At 32.9% G+C, this 18,007-nt stretch overlaps 2 protein-coding genes across 2 annotated transcripts in view; one reads left to right on the top strand and one right to left on the bottom strand.

Moving 5' to 3' along the window:
• The window catches only part of LOC128390890 (5-hydroxytryptamine receptor 2A-like), a 30,415-nt gene extending 18,493 nt beyond the window's left edge, over positions 1–11,922 (top strand). Inside the window, exon 3 of the mRNA XM_053350664.1 lies at positions 11,043–11,922. Within this exon, the coding sequence (XP_053206639.1) occupies positions 11,043–11,801 (759 nt within the window). The 3' untranslated portion in view covers positions 11,802–11,922. The remainder of the gene's footprint in view (positions 1–11,042) is intronic.
• Positions 11,923–11,941: 19 nt separating this feature from the next.
• Positions 11,942–17,979, bottom strand: LOC128390887 (endoplasmic reticulum transmembrane helix translocase-like). Its single transcript, XM_053350661.1, has 14 exons — positions 17,830–17,979; positions 17,218–17,751; positions 16,210–17,029; positions 15,810–16,130; positions 15,602–15,730; positions 15,178–15,512; positions 14,838–15,074; positions 14,602–14,713; positions 14,312–14,511; positions 13,774–14,224; positions 13,479–13,675; positions 13,135–13,389; positions 12,912–13,055; positions 11,942–12,829 (listed from the first exon to the last, which is right to left on the bottom strand). The coding sequence occupies exons 2-14, from the start codon at positions 17,479–17,481 to the stop codon at positions 12,722–12,724; spliced, it is 3,573 nt and encodes a 1,190-aa protein (XP_053206636.1). The 5' UTR covers positions 17,482–17,751; positions 17,830–17,979; the 3' UTR covers positions 11,942–12,721.
• Positions 17,980–18,007: the final 28 nt, after the last annotated feature.

Genomic DNA, 18,007 nt, shown 5'->3' with positions numbered 1-18,007 from the left:
ATTTTAGTAAAGAAAAGAAATAGAAAAATAAATATAATTAAAGTTGATTTTGATTCAAATTCAATTTGGATCATTCGCTTTGGTTATGTTACAAAAAAAATTAATTTTGTCAAGTGTCATGCGGTTGTCATGTTAGACTCGACAGCATTTCGGCACCTTCGATGAAAATCAATCTGATTCATCAATCAAATCAAACAAATCATCACGATTAGTTGTACCAGGAATAATTTCTTGATTCTCAGAATCATCAGGATAATTTTCCTTTCTTTTCACTTTTCTTCTTCGTTTCGTCTTTGTCAACTCAGTTGATTGTAAATTTTTATCGATGAGATTATCATATGCTTCATAATATGGTTTCATCCTCTTAACATGACAATCAATTAGTTTAACTGGTCCATCCAAATTAATTAATTCATAATTAACATTATTAAACTTTCGTTTAATTTTATATGGTCCTCGATATCGATCCATGAACTTTTTTGGAGTTCCTTTCTTCAATATCGGTTGATTGATACAAACTAAATCTCCAACATTGTAATTTGGTTCAAACATTTTCTTATCATAGTAAAATTTTGATTTCTCTTGAGCAAATTCAATATTTTCTTTTGCTTTTTCTCTTACTTGTTCACGATGTTTCAAATCATCTTCGATCTTAGATCTTTCTCTTATCTTCGGAATTAGTTTTATCTTTGCTTGCCATGGTGATCTCGCTTCGATACCATGAACCAAGTAAAAAGGGGAAAACTTTGTAGATCGATGAGGAGTAGCATTATAAGCAAATACAACTCGCTTGAGATATGAAGGCCAATTCTTTGGTTCACCATCAGATAAAATCGAAATACTTGTTCCCAAATAACAATTAAATCGTTCTGTTTGTCCATCAGATTGAGGGTGATAAGGAGTGGTAGTCCGATGTTCAACGCCATAGAATTCTAAGAATTCTTTAAATTCTTCTGAAGTTAGATTTGTTCCACGATCAGTTATCAAAACTTCGGGTACACCAAATCTATAAAACCAATTGTTCGTTAGCGCATCCATCACATCGAGACTTGTAATCGTTTTCAAAGGTACAGCGACAGCAAATTTAGACAATCGATCATTGATTGCTAAAACATATTTGTACCCTTCTTCACTCTTAGAAAATTCAGCCAAATCTAATGAAATTTCTTGGAAAATTCTTTCGGGTCTCTTAATTGGTATCATGAAACCTTGATTTGATTTCATGTAAGGTTTTCTCTTTTGACAAGCATCACATCGCTTGATGAAATCATTTATATCGTGATCCATTTTCGGCCAAAACATTTCTTGTTTTAATTTCTGAGAAACTTTGTTCATACCCAAATGTCCTTCTTCATGAGCTTCTTTCATGATAGAATTTCTCAACGGAAGTGGAATGTAAGGAAGTAATTCTTCACCTCTTCGACGATACAACAAATGGTTGACAAACACAAATTTCTTGTTTAATCTTTTCAATTTTCTCTTTGACATCGTTTCATTCTTGAATAATGAATTCACTTTGATCACAAGTGGATCTTGTTTCTGTAGTTCTAAGAACTCGTTTTCTTTTACATCAACATGTAAAACGAAACATTCATCTTCATTTTCTTCGACTTCGTTATCATTAACGTCTTTAGGCAGCGGGTAACGAGAAATACAATCAGCATCACCATGTAATTTTCCTGATTTGTATTTGACTTCAAATTCAAATTCTTGTAATTTTAAACTCCAGCGAGTTAATCTTGGTGTCAACTTCTTAGAAGTCATGAACCAACACAATCCACAGTGGTTAGTTATAACGGTAAATTTTCTCTGGAACAGATAATGTCTTAACTTAATTATACTCCATACAATTGAAAGACATTCTTTCTCTGTTACTCCATAATTTTTTTCAGCAGGACTCAAAGTTCTAGAGATGTAACAAACGGGTTTCAAGTTGTTCTCCTCATCTCTTTGATACATTACAGAACAAATACCATAATCACATGCATCGGTATGAAGTTCAATGTCTCCAACAGTCTTAAAACATGCTAATACGGGTTTTGAGGTAATAGCCAATTTAAGTTTATCAAACGATTCCTGTTCAACCTCAGACCAGACAAATTTTACTTTATCTTTTAATAAAGCATGAAGAGGTCGAGCGACTTCACTAAACTTCGGGATGAATCTTCGGAAGTATGAACATAATCCAATGAAAGTTCGTACATCCGATACACTTTTTGGTTCTAAGAACTCAACAACGGTAGCAACATTTGCTTCACTTGGTGTTATCCCATTCTTTGAAATGTTATAACCCAAATAATCGATGTTATCGACACCAATTCGACATTTTTCTCTTCTTAATTTGATGTTATTTTCTCTTAATCGTTTTAAAACTTTTCTCAAGTTTTCATCATGTTCTTCTTCGGTCTTACCAAAGATCAAAATATCATCGAAATAAATGTAACAGTTTACATTATTTAAACCAGCAAGGACACGATTCATAGTCCTAACAGCAGTAGCAGGGGCGTTCTTCAAATCGAACGGCATTCGTAGAAATTCAAACAATCCTTGCGATACAACAAAAGCTGTTTTAGCTTGATCATCTTCTTTCATCTTAATGTGCCAATACATAGCAGCAACATCTAAAGAAGAAAATTTCACACAACCTTCCAAAATGTCCAAAGCATCTTCTACTCTTGGAATTGGATAGGGATCATTCAATGTTATTTTATTCAAGGCACGATAATCAACACAGAAACGAGTTGATCCATTTTTCTTGGCAACCAGAACAATAGGACTTGCCCAAGGACTCGTACTTGGTTTGATTATTCCTTGATCTAACATTTCTTCAATCATGTCAGAAATTTTATCTCTTAGAGAAACTGGGACTGGATAAGGTCGAGCATAAATAGGTGGATGATTACCAGTATTTATCTCATGAGTGACTCCTTCAATCCATCCAACATCGTTCGTAGACTTAGCAAACACATCATCATAATCTTTTAGATCAACAAAATTTATCTCGTTTTGAACTGAGTTCATTCTTGCAGGTACTTCCGCTTGAACTGAGTTCTCATTAGTTAACGGGTTCAATGTCACCTTTTTATTTAACACAATCACATCATTACTTGGCTTAGTAATTTGTATTGAACGTTTAGAGAATAAAACTTCAACACCATGCGATTCACAAAAATCCGCACCAAGGATCAATTGACGACTCATTCTCAACATTACGATGAACTTGACTGGAATCATCAAATTATCAATTTTCATCCAACAATTAGTGTAACTATAAGGATAATCGTGATTTCCATTCGCCATTGTCAATGGTCCAAATGTCCATGGTAACAATTCTAGTTTACATGATTCACGACAATCGTCTCTCATCAAACTGATCTTAGCTCCAGTGTCAAGTAAAGCATCTCTTCCGACACCGTTGATATCAACATTTACTGTTGGTAAATTCGCACCAAAATTAAATTCAACAGCGGAAATCGTTGCGTTGATTTTCCATCGCTCAAGATCAATTGAAGATGTCGTTAACTCAAGGTCACTTTGATTTGATTCAGTTGTTTCTTCAACATGATCAACATTATTCACAAGATTTATCTTGAATCTTTTCTCAAACAAATTTTTCTTATTTGTTGATGCTCGAAGTGCATCATAAGGTCGTTTACAATTACTCACGTAATGGCCTTTTTCGAGACAGTTGTAACAAATCACATTTGACGGATCTCGTCTCTTCATTTTTCCGTCGAATTCTCTTTATCTCGTTCCTTTGAACGTGACCGGCGATTCCCTTCCTTCTGAGAAGGATTTCTTTCTCTCTGACTTTTGTTCAAAATTTCAGCATCACTAATGTTACGTATATGAGAGGCTAATGTTTTCAGTGATGAGGTACTTCCCAACACAGATAAAGCTGTTCGATTCATCGGTAACATTCCTCTTAATACATAAGTGATAATCGTTTTATCAGGTAACTTGTCATCATAATCACGACATAACGAAAGCATATCATGGAAATAGGTAGTCGTTTTCTCGTTGTAACCTTGTTTCCTTTGGCTTATCTTCATCTGAAGATCCATTTTATCAGCGTACCTGACATACGTTTCTTTAAACATTTCTTTGAAATTTTCCCAATCGTGTTCTCCAGGATTAACGCTTGGTAGGTAAATGCAGACATACCATTTTCGTGCATCACCTGTAAAACATTTAACCACACCCTTGACAAGATCTTCTCCTTGCCAATTATTTACTGCAGCACAGAATTCATAGTCGATTAACCAACTCGCAGCTTTCTCATTGCTTCCATCGAATGTCGGAAAATCTTCTAACTTCACTTTGGGTCGAACTGAGTTCGAGTTAACAAATGTATTCAACAATGAATGTTCATTCGGTCTTCTCAGTTCATTTCTTTGATTCGTTCTTGAATCATAAGTAGTACTAGTTCCTTCTAGACCATCATTTCCTTGATTCCTTCTTGAATCAACTCTTTGATTCGTTCTTGAACCAGTAATTGAATTATTTGATTCTCCAGTTCCATGTCCTTCTAAGAAGGTAGATTGAATCGGTACCACCGATTCCAACGCATCAACTTTCTTAGAAAGTGCAGACAAACCAGTCTTCATCGAACTATCTGATCGATCAATTTTCATTTCCAATTTTTTCATATTCTCTTGAATAGAGTTTAATGTTCCCATAACCACTTCCAAGGTTGATTCGTTCTTGGCTCCTGACAATATTGAGGGAGTTAAAGGGTTTGACAAAAACGTTTTCGGGTTTTCTTTATCCGCCATAGTTGAATTACTTTTCAACTTAGTTGATTTCTCAGCAATTGATTACTTTCAATTATGAACACACTAAAAGATTGATTTCTTTCAATCACAGTTTTTGAGTTGATTTCTTTCAACTCAGTTGAATTAACACCACGATGATTGAGCTCTTTCAATCACAATTAATAAGTTGATTACTTTCAACTTAGTTGAACTTTATTCACTTAACACAGAAAAGATTGATTTCTTTCAATCTAAATAGTTTGATTGAGATGGGAATCGGCACTACACTTGCTTACGATTTTAAATGAAAGAGATACTCCTCCCCCACTTAAAATGAGATCACAGATCGAAAGGGAATCTCCACCAAATGTTATATAAAATGTTGACCGGTTATAATTAATTAACACTCGACAACTGAGTTGTCACACTTTGGCTACTATTTTGGCAATTCTCCAACATGGCGACAAAAAGGCTCAATGAGCTAAAGCGTAAATGACACAAACAGTTGATTTTCTGGGGATACGTAATTAGTTTAATCAAGTCTCAAGGACGAGTTTAGGTTAATTATAATTAGTCACCAAGTTATACAGCAATAATTTGAGACGAGACTTAAGTGTTCAAGTGAATACAACAAATACAAAGGGGTCAAGACTTAATGTCCTTCTGAGAAGGTGATGACGGATAAACTGAAGTTGGAGTCTAATTAACTTTACTTAGTTAAACTTAGTTTAGCTCTACTTAATTAATCTAAGATTGGTAAGGTATTTATACAATACAGAGAAAGGAAAGGAAGTCAAAGGTTACAAAGGTGAGGAAGAGGAAACAGAAGCAACTAAGTTGCAACACACAGCAAGTGATAGTAACTAAGTTACAAATCAAGGGGTTGTCACAAAATTACACATCAAATCTTTTCCTTACTACTTTTATTTCCGGAAGTTACCACCCACATCATCACCTTTAAAACCGGAAATGGTCGGTACTGCAGCTTCCGGAAACACTGTCCTCCCCTTTTACTACCTACTATTCCTACAAATTTCGAATTTTGCGCTAAAAAATAGTTCAAAAAATTCTGGTCCAGAAACCGCACTTGGGTCAGAGTTGTCCTTTTCCTAACTACTCACTTTGTTCGTGTTGAATCTATGGAAATAGGGAAAATGAATCGATTTCATGTTGAAAATTATTTTCCGAAAATTTTTCCTCTCCATCTATATAAAAGTTATCACAAGTTGACGATTCTCGATTTCATCAAAACTTCTCGAACTCCTTAATCAAGTTTAAATTACTTGAAAACAACAAAGTCCTTTGAACATCCAAAGTCACACTAATCATTAGGACTTTAAATTGCCGATCAATTTGATTTAGATTTCAAGATTATATTTTGATTCCCTTGAAACTTGATTCATTTTTATTAGAAAATAAATCAAAACATAATATCACTCTCATGGCTACAATCGAGTAAATTGTTTGTTAAATTTAATCTAAAGATTAGAAATTAATAAATCAAACTATTATTTAATAGTCATTTTGATTAATTGTCTGAGTTATGCAAATAAAAGTTGAATAGATTAATGGTCAATTCAATGATTATTTACCGATTTTTTTTGCATGTTCGATTGGTCAGTTATGGGTAATTGATCAGATTAATGTGAGAATCATTTGATTACATGGGAATTAGAGTTATAAACATACACAAGAAAGAGGATCAATCTTGAAATGGTTGCAATTAAATAGCCATCAACAATCAATTACACCACAGCACAACAATCAGGAGGAAAACCCTTCACATCCCAGCGACTAGCAATTTACCACCCTGTGATCAGCCAACCATTAATCACTCATCACCTTGATTCATGATTCAATAAGTCATGAAGAAAAAAACAAAAATCAAACTGAATTGAAGGTGAAAAAAAGTTCACATATCATTTGCAATGAGGGACAAAAAAAGTGTCTCCAATGGTCAAGCAAGAAAGGCAAACAGTTCAATCTTGTCCACCATCAGAATAAGCAAATATTATGCAAAAAAAATCATTCTTGGTTCAGTTTGTCCATGGGTAATGGTCAAGTTTTTTTCCGTGGTAGCAAAAATTGTGAGTAAAAAAAGGCGAAAGGTAATATTTGCTTTTCTTTTCCAATGGTGATTTATGAAGCAAATATTGATATGATATTGACCAAGAATCACTCAATACAAATTGTCAACAGACCTACAAGTTATTCAGTTATATTAATTTTCACTTTCACCACAGGCTGAAGGAAATGCTCGTCTTCATGCTGACCAGTTACTTGTCCTCTTTGTGAATGTGGGTTTGCATTCATTATATTTATGATGTATTATTATCATCATGAATAACTAAGCAATGGTTATGAATACTCAATTGATCAAGTTATTACATGGACAATGATAGCCAATGATAATGAACATGATAATCATGATCAATTCATCAGCTACGATTTCGTCCAGACTGAAATTTGTTTTCTGTTGCCATTCAACTGGACAAAAGTTCAGCTATCATCATCATTTTTTTCATCTCTCAGCTTATATGAGGATCTCTCTCTCTCTCTCTCTCTCTCTCTCTCTCTCTCTCTCTCTGCATGAACTTCATGAGGACTTCATCAATGGTTTCATATACTGAGAGATATTCTTGAGGATATAATTTATTGCTTGGTGATAGTGATAATCATGATTATTATTATTATTCAATTGGTTTCAATTATTCCCAAGTGAATTGGAGATGCAATATTATTGATGGATTACATTTCTTGTTTCGTATAATCTTTTGGCTTCCATGTTTGATTCATCGTTATGATGATAATAATCATGAAAACAACTGAATCATAAACACAATTATTCAATTGAGTGAGAAATGAAGAGCCAACAATATAAGAGGAAACAAAATGTAAACAAAAAGTTGTAAAGGAAGCTTGGGAAAGTCTGAGAAAAAAAGTTCATCATATGAACAGATTCAGAATCATGATCAACTTTATGATTGAAACTCTCACTCTCGAAACAAAAAACAACAAGTTCTAATTTTGAAGAAAATTCTTAACATGAATCATAATCTTACAAACACATACACAGAAAGTGCAAAGTTCTGGGTCAGAATTAAATTATCACAAGTGATGATAAGTGATGCGAGATTGAAATATCTTATGAAAACATCCTTTTGCTATTCATTCAATCAATCCCATGTTCATGGTGATAAAAAGCATTCTCATCATCATCAGAATGATGATGAAGTGAATAGGTTGAGAAAAGTTCAGTAAAAGGTATCAACACTTTATGAAGAGTTTATTTGTCCCTAACAAGAAAAAAAAACATGATGAGATTCAAAGCATTTTATTATTGTTGTTGTTACATGGAAATGTCAAAGTGGGTGAAAGTGAAGGTGTTTATCTTCATGGTGAGTCTGGAAAGAAAAGTTCAGCTCAACTGAAAATTTCTCAATTCTTAACGTAAATAACAAAAAAAGAAAAGAAAATTTTTCATCAAACAAAAGAGCGAAACATTTTATTTTTTTTTCTTCATGGAGTTAATTTCATCATGCAAAGTGACACATACACACAGGGAAAAGTAACATCTAATCAGCGTAATGCTGATAATGGACTGAAATTATTAACCCTGATTGTTGAATGTGACAAGTTTAATGAAAATTTTTTCCATCATGTTGTTTATTGCAGAGAACTGAGTTTATCTACAATTCTGCCTGAAATTTATCTTAAACTTTGAATGTATTTTAATAAGTTGAAAGCATTTACTTGTCCAAAAGTATTTGCAATACTTTCAGATAAACAAAATGCTTTTTAAATGATTATCAATCCAGAGAATCAAAAGATTTATTCCAATATTGTTGTTATTGTTGTTGTTGTTTTTTCTTTTTATTCTATTGTAGCATCTCAATTGTTCATGGTGACAAACATGATGATCTGAATAAGAGAGTGAAAAAAGTTCTTTTGAATCAATCTGTTGATATTTCACTAGATGACAAAGGTTACCGTTAGATCAAGGGCTAAAAGGAAGTGAAAGTTTGAATGAAAATCTTTTCTTTTTGTGTCCATTTTCATGTGAACATGATGATGGTCAAGACTGAGAGAGAGAGAGAGAGAGAGAGAGAGAGAGAGAGAGAGAGAGAGAGAGAGAGAGAGAGAGAGAGAAATGAAAATTCTGACCAATAATAGATGAGACGAATTACATTTTGTTAAGTGAAAAATTTTGTTTCCATCATCATTTGATTATCACCACCATGATTGTCCAAGTTAATTGCAGGGAGGAAATTTGTTTACTTTGAAAGGTCAGTTTTTATGTTGACCAACAGATGAAATTAAAGTTACCTGTTGGATTGAAAAGTCAAACCTTCATGAATCGTTCATGTAAGTTTCTTATATTGTTTGATGAAGATGAACAAAATGATAACAGGAGATAAAATGTAATCTTACCTGTGTGAATATCTACACAGAGGAAAAGGTGAAAGAAAAAGATGAATCGTAAGAAGAAAAAGAAAAACTTTTTGAGGTCATTTAGTGTTAACAATATCATACACATATGGACAATGTCCAGTTTTCTTGGAGATTTTTTTTTCTTCTATTCTCATCATTTCATCTTCATCATCAATTTTCAAGTTTCTTTTCTTTTTTACTTTTTTTCCCTCTTCTTTTTCACTCTCATGTTATCCACTGCAATTATAGTGGCTAATATTTCATGAAACCTCATGAAGTTTCAAGAAGATAAATCTTGAAACTCAACTAACACCTTAACAAGGATTTCAACTGGTCAAGTTTTCCAACAGTGGCTTAGTTAAGGTGCCAATCGCTGTGGCTACTTTCCAACCTCTTATTTAGTAGAAACTCATGGTGGAAATGATGACCCACCTCAATCAATTCTTTTCTCCATCTTCCTATTTATCCTCTTTTCTTTTTCTTGAATCATTAAAAACCCATGAAGGTTAAAAGAATCATTTTTTTCTGTCTGAGTTTCTCTTTCTCTCGTCTACATCATTTGTCTTCTTATCCATGATGGAGATTATCTGAGTTTGGAAATTTATTTTTTGTCATTCTTTTTCCTCTGATTTAATACTTGATTCTTTGACAGTTCCAACCATGATTAAGGTGTTTCGATAAGGCTGATTTGGAGCTTTTAGTTCAGTGGGTGTTGAGGTAAGAAAAGGTAGACAGATAATTGAAACAATTGAATTCTCTCATGTAAGTTCAATACTTTGGTTCGTCACGATTTTATTACTTCTATTGTTTCAATATCTTCAGTTTTGATTGAATCGAAATCGATAAAAAAAAATAATAATTTCAGCCTCAAGTTTATATTGTAAACTTTTCTCTTCTCAGTTCACCAGAACTTTGATTCACTTATTAATCTCAGATTCAGTCATGAAATCATCATAACACTTTGACAACATTGAGACAGAAATTTAATCATACCGACACATGATTTAAGATCAATCTGATTAAATGAACTTACGGAAGTACATACCGATGAGTATAATTAATTGATCGTCTCCAATAACTTAATTTATTGATTATTGAATTTCAATCTATCGGTTGAACCATCATGTTAATCTTGGATTCACAGTTTTCTCAGATTAATTTTCTTGCTTCACAAACAGGAAACTCTCTCATATTGATTCGGATTGACTGAACTTTATTCAACGATTACTCAATATGATTAATTGACCTTCACTGGTTTTGTCAGTATCTTTATTGTTGTTGTAATTTTCCTTTCAATCAGAGTCTCAGAACTTTTTTCCTCACCATGAAAATGCAAGATAGAAAAGTGGAGAAAAAAATTCTCATAACATATTCATCTTTCTTTACACCTTATTTATCAATTGTTAACCTGAACTTTTGTAATCGCTCATGAAGTTATCATCATGTTACATTTTCCTCCATTTTTATGACAAAAAAAAACCGAAAGATCTAAACTACGATTAGAATCGAATTCCATAAACTCGATTCAATGAAAGTTTGACGATGACAAATGATAGAAATCATTTATCATCTCTAATTAATATCACGATTCTGATATCGAGACAAAATTCAACGACAGAACAATTTGTTCAGTGTTTGCCTTTCAATCATAAATAATTCTTTAAACAGTCAACAGATGAATCGAGAACCAATTTTAAAGTTAGACATTCGAAGAGAAAGAAAATAGATGATTCTAAATTCCCTCAATAGATGGAGCCTACGAACAGAACTTTTCGAAAACGATAAAAATTGATAAGAACGAACTTTCCAATAATAGTAATTGAATATTTTTCTTTTTTAAAAAACTCTTTTCTCAAGGTTGCCAAAAAACGAATTCGCCATAAACCAGGACGAAACATGACATCGAATCTTCGTCATGCAAACGCTTCGTTAGCCAAAAGTGATACCAATCGATGTAAAGAAATGGACTCAACGATCATCACAAGCGACGATAATAATAATAATAATAACAGTAAAAACAATAGCGTTCATTGTAAAAATAATAATAATAGTGCTAAGGATTTGAGCTGTTTGGGAGATGAGATTAAATCAGATGAAAATGGTAACAATTTGGGGTCAACCTCGAATGGTGGTTATCATGAAAATTTACACCAAAGTACGGAAACAATTAACACCACGAATGAGGTTAAATTAAACGCCACTGGATCAATTAAAAGCTCACTAATTATTAAGACAAGCGATCCAGGGTCACCTAATTCAAAGACTTATTGTCAGGTGAATAATCATCAAAATCATCATAATCATCATCCATCACCTTTACCTGGAACCAAGGAATCGCTTGAGGCTAAACGTGAACGTAAAGCGGCAAAAACTTTGGCCATTATAACGGGAGTTTTTGTCATCTGTTGGTTACCCTTTTTTATTTTAGCTCTTATAAGGCCGATTTGTGGTGACTCATGTGCCCCTCCCAAAACGGTCCAGAGTATATTTTCCTGGTTAGGTTTTACCAATTCGACTCTTAATCCAATAATTTACACCATTTTCAGCCCAGAATTCAGGACGGCCTTTCAGCGTATTTTAACTGGTCGCCACTCGAGGGCTTCTTGTAATGTGTAAATTGTAACAAAAGATCAAACTTTTAACCGTTTGATTAAAACATCATCAAAATTGATTACAATTAACAAGTTTATCTAATTGTAAATATATAAATCATAATTATAATGTACGTTAAATGTTATATCACTTTTTTTGGATCATCAAGATAAAACAAAAACTTATAATATAAATTTTGCTTTTTTTTGGTAAAAAAGAAACAATTAAAAGTCAAAAATTGATCATAATTAATTGTTGACTGTAATTGTCAACAATTTTGTTAGGCTGATAATGACCAAAAGTTGATTTGAATGATTGGATTTAGTTTAAACTTGCTGAAAGGCCAAGTTTGTATTGTTTGCTGCTTCCAATGTAATATATTGGTTGAAACTTTTAAATTGAGATTTGATGGTTAATTGATTGTTTGATTTAATTTATCTCCAGATTAGAGGCAAAATTTTGAGAAGTGATAACTGGACATCAAATCGGTCAAGACTTTTGTTAATCACCATTGAGGAGAGGATTTAAACACATCAGATCACAGGGATTTCCCATTGAATTGTAAAAACAAATGATTCCGCTTAATTAATGATTAACGATCAGGTGGAGGGAGGGAAGGATAATTTGGTGACTTTTTTTTGTATTTCCTTTTCCTTTTCAATTTTGGCTGAATCATAAAAACGATAACTTCAGTTTGTTCAATTGATTGTGGTGAAGAAAGTTTGAGATTCAGTTGAAATTGTCAAAGAAAAAGAAATCAAATTGACAAGTACATGTATCTATATAAATGGTTTCTTAGTGACACCTCAAGATTGTGACGGATTATTTGACAACATCAAAGGTACAAACAACAGGTATAAATAGATTGTTACAAGATATTTAAATAGTTAATTAAATAGACTTTTTTTTTATCTAATTGTTTAATATCCGAAATTTACCAGGGTCTATATCTTTCTTAATCTTCCTTTTCCAAATAGAAATTCACATGTTCTATCAATAGCAAAAGCTAAAGTTAAATCGGCTCCTAATACGGTTAATACGACCACTTGGAACTAAAGAAATTAAAAGGTAAAAGTTATAATAATTGGAGGATTGAGTGGTTTAAGTCGTGTTTTGATCGATTGATTAACTTACTTCTTGTGGGAATTCAACAATAGCAAATTGTTGGGCTAAGTCAGGGAAATAGCCGGTAACTAAAGCGATGACCGCAATGATAGAGCCAAAAATGCTATACATTAAGGGTTTGTTTTGTCTCAAACTTTCCATAAATGGATGACCCTGTAACCGGTGGTTAAAAAAAATAGAGTATAGAAATAATTAATATATGGCTCCAAGTTAGGATGAAAGAAAAGGTTACCTTATAATTGACAGCAAAAGTTGACACTTGAAGTGCAACTGAAATTATATAAACTGTACTATTTAAAAGAGATGGTTGAAATTCTGATTCCAAGTTGGCAAATTCATCGCTTTTGGGAGGTGTACGGGCGTTTGCTTCTCGAACCAGATAAATTAGGGTACAAAAGTGAATAGCAAATTGTAACATGACTGTTGATATGGTGTAAATATTGAAAATATTGGCTAATGGTCTAGTCTTTGAAAGTACCGTTAGTGGCTGGAAAAAGAAGGAAAAAAAATAACATGATTAGTACAAAATGAATTCATGATTATTATTAACAAATTAAAACTATATAATAGTTGTACCTTTGAACGAGATATAAAAAGAAAGCAACCAGCCAAAAGGAAACCTTGTAGTGTTGCTTGACCATCGCTAAATTTAATTCCATCTAAGTAAAGGACGCTGTGACTGTAGGCCAAAATAAGTGCGTTCAAAGCCAAAATTTTGAACATTTGAAGTGTGGTAACAAGGGTACATCGTCCTTGTTTAATAATGTGACAAACTAATCAAGTGAAGAGAATAAAAAAAAAATAAGATGAAAATGAGTTAGTTGTAACCATAATGGATAAATCAAATTAATTTAGGAAAAAATTTACTTACCACATTGAATGGAAGATAATTTTGATGTGAATGGAGCGGCAATACTTGCATCACCCAATTTGACAATTGAAGCCTTTTCTTGTTCATCCATTTCTTGTAACATTTTCTGAAGATTCCGCTGCATCTCAGCATATCTTTCAGCTCGAGTAGCCGGTGGTTGGGCTCGTTGACTAGAACCTAATAAACTTGATCTATCCCTTGTTGGTTCACCACGACGAGTTAATCTATTACGATTACCAGGAGAGTTTAAATCAGAAGATGGGAATAGATTTGAACCAATAGCTGCTGCATCAATGGGTTTCCGGGGTTTAAAATCATTCGGTGTAAGAGGAGCATGAGTGAGTAATGCAACACCAACTTCAGCGTGTTTTAAAGCACCAACATCATTAGTTCCGTCACCGCACATTAATGTTGTGTATCCTAAACTTTTCAATGATGTTATAACAAATTCCTAAAAAAAAATAAAGTAAAATAAAAGGAGAAAAGAAAAGATAAAAATAAGTATCAAATTATTTCCAATCCGATTGAGTAAATTTACCTTTTGTTTAGGTGCAACTCGAGCCCAAACAACAATATGAGGAAGTATTGAGTAGAAAAATTTATTATGATTCTCGAGTAAATAATTCATTCCATCACCGGTAAGGCAAAGATCATAATTTTGATAAAACTCTCTTTTCATATTTGGTATACACTCGTGTTCAGATTCATCGTAGATACCTTTCCATTTCCATTGGGTTTCTGGTAGCAAAAATTAAAAGAAAACTCATTTCAATAAGACTAATTAAGTTTTCCAAATTGAATAAATTATAAGTTTATCGATTTAATTACCATTCTTTGTTTGAGAAGATGTTAAAATCAAAGTGTCATCATTTCTACAGAAGTTAAGTTCCCTGGCAACATGACAAGCAGTTAAAGGTCCATCTCCAGTAATCATCATGACCTGGTGAAAATAAATAATTAAAAGAAATGATAAAATTAGTTGTAATAAGTATCTTAGTATCTTGATACCAATGGTGGAGAGAGATGATAAAATATTCATTTGATTAATATTCACAAGAACTTACATAATGACTTGAATCAATGATCTCTTTTATCACAACTTTGGAATCTTTTTTGAGTGGACATGAAATCACAATGAAGCCAACAAATTCTAAATTTTTCTCAATATCATCACGAGTAATATCTCGTAATTCTTGATGAGATAAATTTCCCATCTCTTTTCGGCCCAATGATAATATACGAGCTCCTTTTTTAGACATGGAGATGTAAATTTCATCATAATTTTCAGGAACTTTGGTAAACTGTAAAAGAAAACAAATAAATGAATTAAACAAACCGACAAAAAGAGACAAAAACGAGAAATTCAATCAAATCATAATCGATTGTCTAAAATTAAAGACTAACCATGTTACGAAGTACTTCGGGTGCTCCTTTCGTTAAACCTAAATAAGTAGTTCCTTGGGATCCAGTTGGTGTGTAACCAGCGATAACTGACATTCTCTTTAGACTAGATGAGAAATGGAATCGATGGAAAATCTTAACAGCCGGATGTTTACCCTTTTTGGGTATTACAGCTTCGCCTTTGGTAAGTGTCCAATCGATTGCGGAAAGAATTGACTTTTCTAAAGGATCACCTACTAAACCATCATCTAATTGAACCAGGGAATGACAAGCGGCTAAAACTTGAATAGTCTCGGGAGGAGCATCGGTAACAGGAATAATACTCGTCGATGGTTTTTCTATTAATCAAATAGAAATAAAAATTAATTTCATTTAATAATATTACTGAACAATAAGGTAACGAGGGAGATGTGTATATGTTATATACCTTGACCCTTGATTCCGGTGATTCCTTCAACTACAAGATCGTCACTGGTTAAAGTACCAGTTTTATCAAAGCAGCAAATTTCAACTTTACCGGCAAAGGGAATGCGAAAAGGTTCAGTACAAAAAATAACTAATTGGAGGAAGAAAAAAGGAAGAATATTTAAAATTAATTAGATGATAAAACAATTGATGAAAATTGTGGAACTTACATAGCTTTGATAGAGATAAAAGGGAAGTATTTACAGCAAGAGATAATTCAATTGGAAGCTCTGGAGGAACGACTGAAGTTAAAATGAGTGTACACTCGAGGAAAAGTTTATAACGATTTCTTTTTGGATCTTCAGTTCCTTTAATCCAAACGTAACTTGCTGCCGCAATTGCAAACACCAATAGGAATAAGATGAATGCAAATGTTTCTAAATTGTTGGCAGTAACTCGTTTAACACCAAACAAAATAGTTCGAAGTAATTTTCCTTGGGATGTATTGAAACTAGTTCGCAAAACGTAGGCAGTACAACCTCCATCAGAAGCTAAGAGATGGAAAATAAATACATAAGATTAAATTTCGTCCATTGGTAAATGATGAAAATTGGTAGAGGGATTAATTACCTTTAATACCGGTGGTTGATTTAACGGGTGGAGTATTTTGAACAACTTTGGTACCTCCATAGAGGATATGAAGTCTTCCATCAGCGTCAACATCAAGAGGTCGATCAAGTTCATTAACATTTTCAATTGGTTCCTTCATTTGGGGAACAGATTCACCGGTTAACATAGATTCATCGACAATACATGAACCTCGAAGTAATAAAAGATCACAAGGAACAAGATTATCATTTTGAGATCTATTTACAGAGATTATATCACCAGGTACAAGTTCATCACTTGGAATTGATCTCCATCTACGATTACGGTAAACTTGAATTGGATAAGGTTTGTTTCCCATTTTACGAATTTCGGAAAGATTTCTCAATTGTTGTTGAACAAGAACACATTCAAATGCTATTAACATGAATAGAGTGAATAGAGAATAATACCAGAATTCATCTAAACACCAAAGAGCAACACAGAAAACTTGGAAAACAAAGAAAGGTGCTGTTGCTCGTTCTTTAAAAAGTTCCATAAATTCAGGTACAACCATTTCCAAATCATTTTTACCATAATGTTTCTCAGCAAGGGAAAGTTCATTCTCTTCTTGGTGCCCTTTCCATTCCAGGTAAAAGGATAGATTTAAATTAACTGGAAATTTGAGAACCTCAAACTGTCCATCTTTCTCATTGTAAATATATTTAGTCTTTTGAAATCGAAACCATAAAATTTCACTATTATCATCCGATATTTTAGATCGACATAATCGCACCAATTCAGTTGATCCATTATTAGGTGTTGGTACAACTTTAGCAAATTCTCCTAAAGATGGATGGGAAACCTGAAGAAAGGATAAATAATCAGAAGTAAAGGAAAAAAAGAGAGAGCCAAATGTTACAACATATGATGGTGATAATGATGATGTAGTCAAAAAGATTTTCTTTCTATGTCTGGAGAATCTATTGAAAGATTGATAAATACCGATAGATATTAATAAAAGGAAAAGTAAAAAATGACCGGAAAACTCACCTTACTAAAGGCAAGGAAACAATTTACATCTACTGACCAATGGCAGAAAAGGTAAGTAAGTATTTGTAAGATAACTGCAACAGCCACCCAAATGAACCAAATCTCTTGAGATTCAGTTGTAGAATATTTAACAAACCAAAGATTGATGAGAAAAACATAGATACACAGAAAAGGGGCCAGGTACAAATGGAAAAGAAGGGGACGCGAATTGTAACATGATACATGGGAAACCAATTCGTCAACCGAATCTCTGATCTTTGCCATGATTGAGGAAGGTGGTAGGCAGGTAGAGAAAAGACACGCACGATAGACAGAAGAGAGAGAAAAAAATAGTCTCTTCCAAATAGAAAGAAAAAAGGAGAGAGAGAGAGAGAGATGAAGAAAAGAAGACAGAGATAGCAAAAGATGTTACCAACACACTGAACCAGAAAGATGGAAGAGAAAATTAAACGATGTCAGATGTTAATTAGAGTTTTAAACATCAACCAAGAATATGGATAATCCTAGAAAGGAGCCAAATTAAATTAGAATTACCTGAATTAAGGAAAGAAAAATTCTAAATTAGTCTAAATATGTTCAGATAACAAGTTTAATGCACATTATTAATCTTACATCATCAGAGATTGAATTGTATTTATCTCACAATTTGTATCCAAATTTTTCGCAACAAAAATCATTCAAAGTAAACTGACAGCACCTGAAATGATTAAACTTTTCAATTGTAAAAGTAATTGTAATCCATTGAAGAAAAAAACAATTAAATTACAATGTAATTGAATTAAAATCTTGA

This window comes from Panonychus citri, unplaced genomic scaffold, assembly GCF_014898815.1.
Source record: "Panonychus citri isolate SS breed McGregor unplaced genomic scaffold, ASM1489881v1 Contig00130, whole genome shotgun sequence".
Taxonomy (NCBI): domain Eukaryota; kingdom Metazoa; phylum Arthropoda; class Arachnida; order Trombidiformes; family Tetranychidae; genus Panonychus; species Panonychus citri.
This window is presented reverse-complemented; position numbering and strand designations above follow the sequence as displayed.

What these genes read in the sequence shown, in the direction of transcription:
- LOC128390887 (XM_053350661.1), bottom strand. Translation starts at nt 17,481, where the DNA reads ATGGCAAAGATCAGAGATTCGGTTGACGAATTGGTTTCCCATGTATCA. An exon ending in ATTATCTTCCATTCAATGTG is followed by an intron (nt 13,676 to 13,773) that starts GTAAGTAAATTT and finishes TCACTTGATTAG; the next exon opens with TTTGTCACATTATTAAACAA. An exon ending in TTGTTGAATTCCCACAAGAA is followed by an intron (nt 12,830 to 12,911) that starts GTAAGTTAATCA and finishes TAATTTCTTTAG; the next exon opens with TTCCAAGTGGTCGTATTAAC.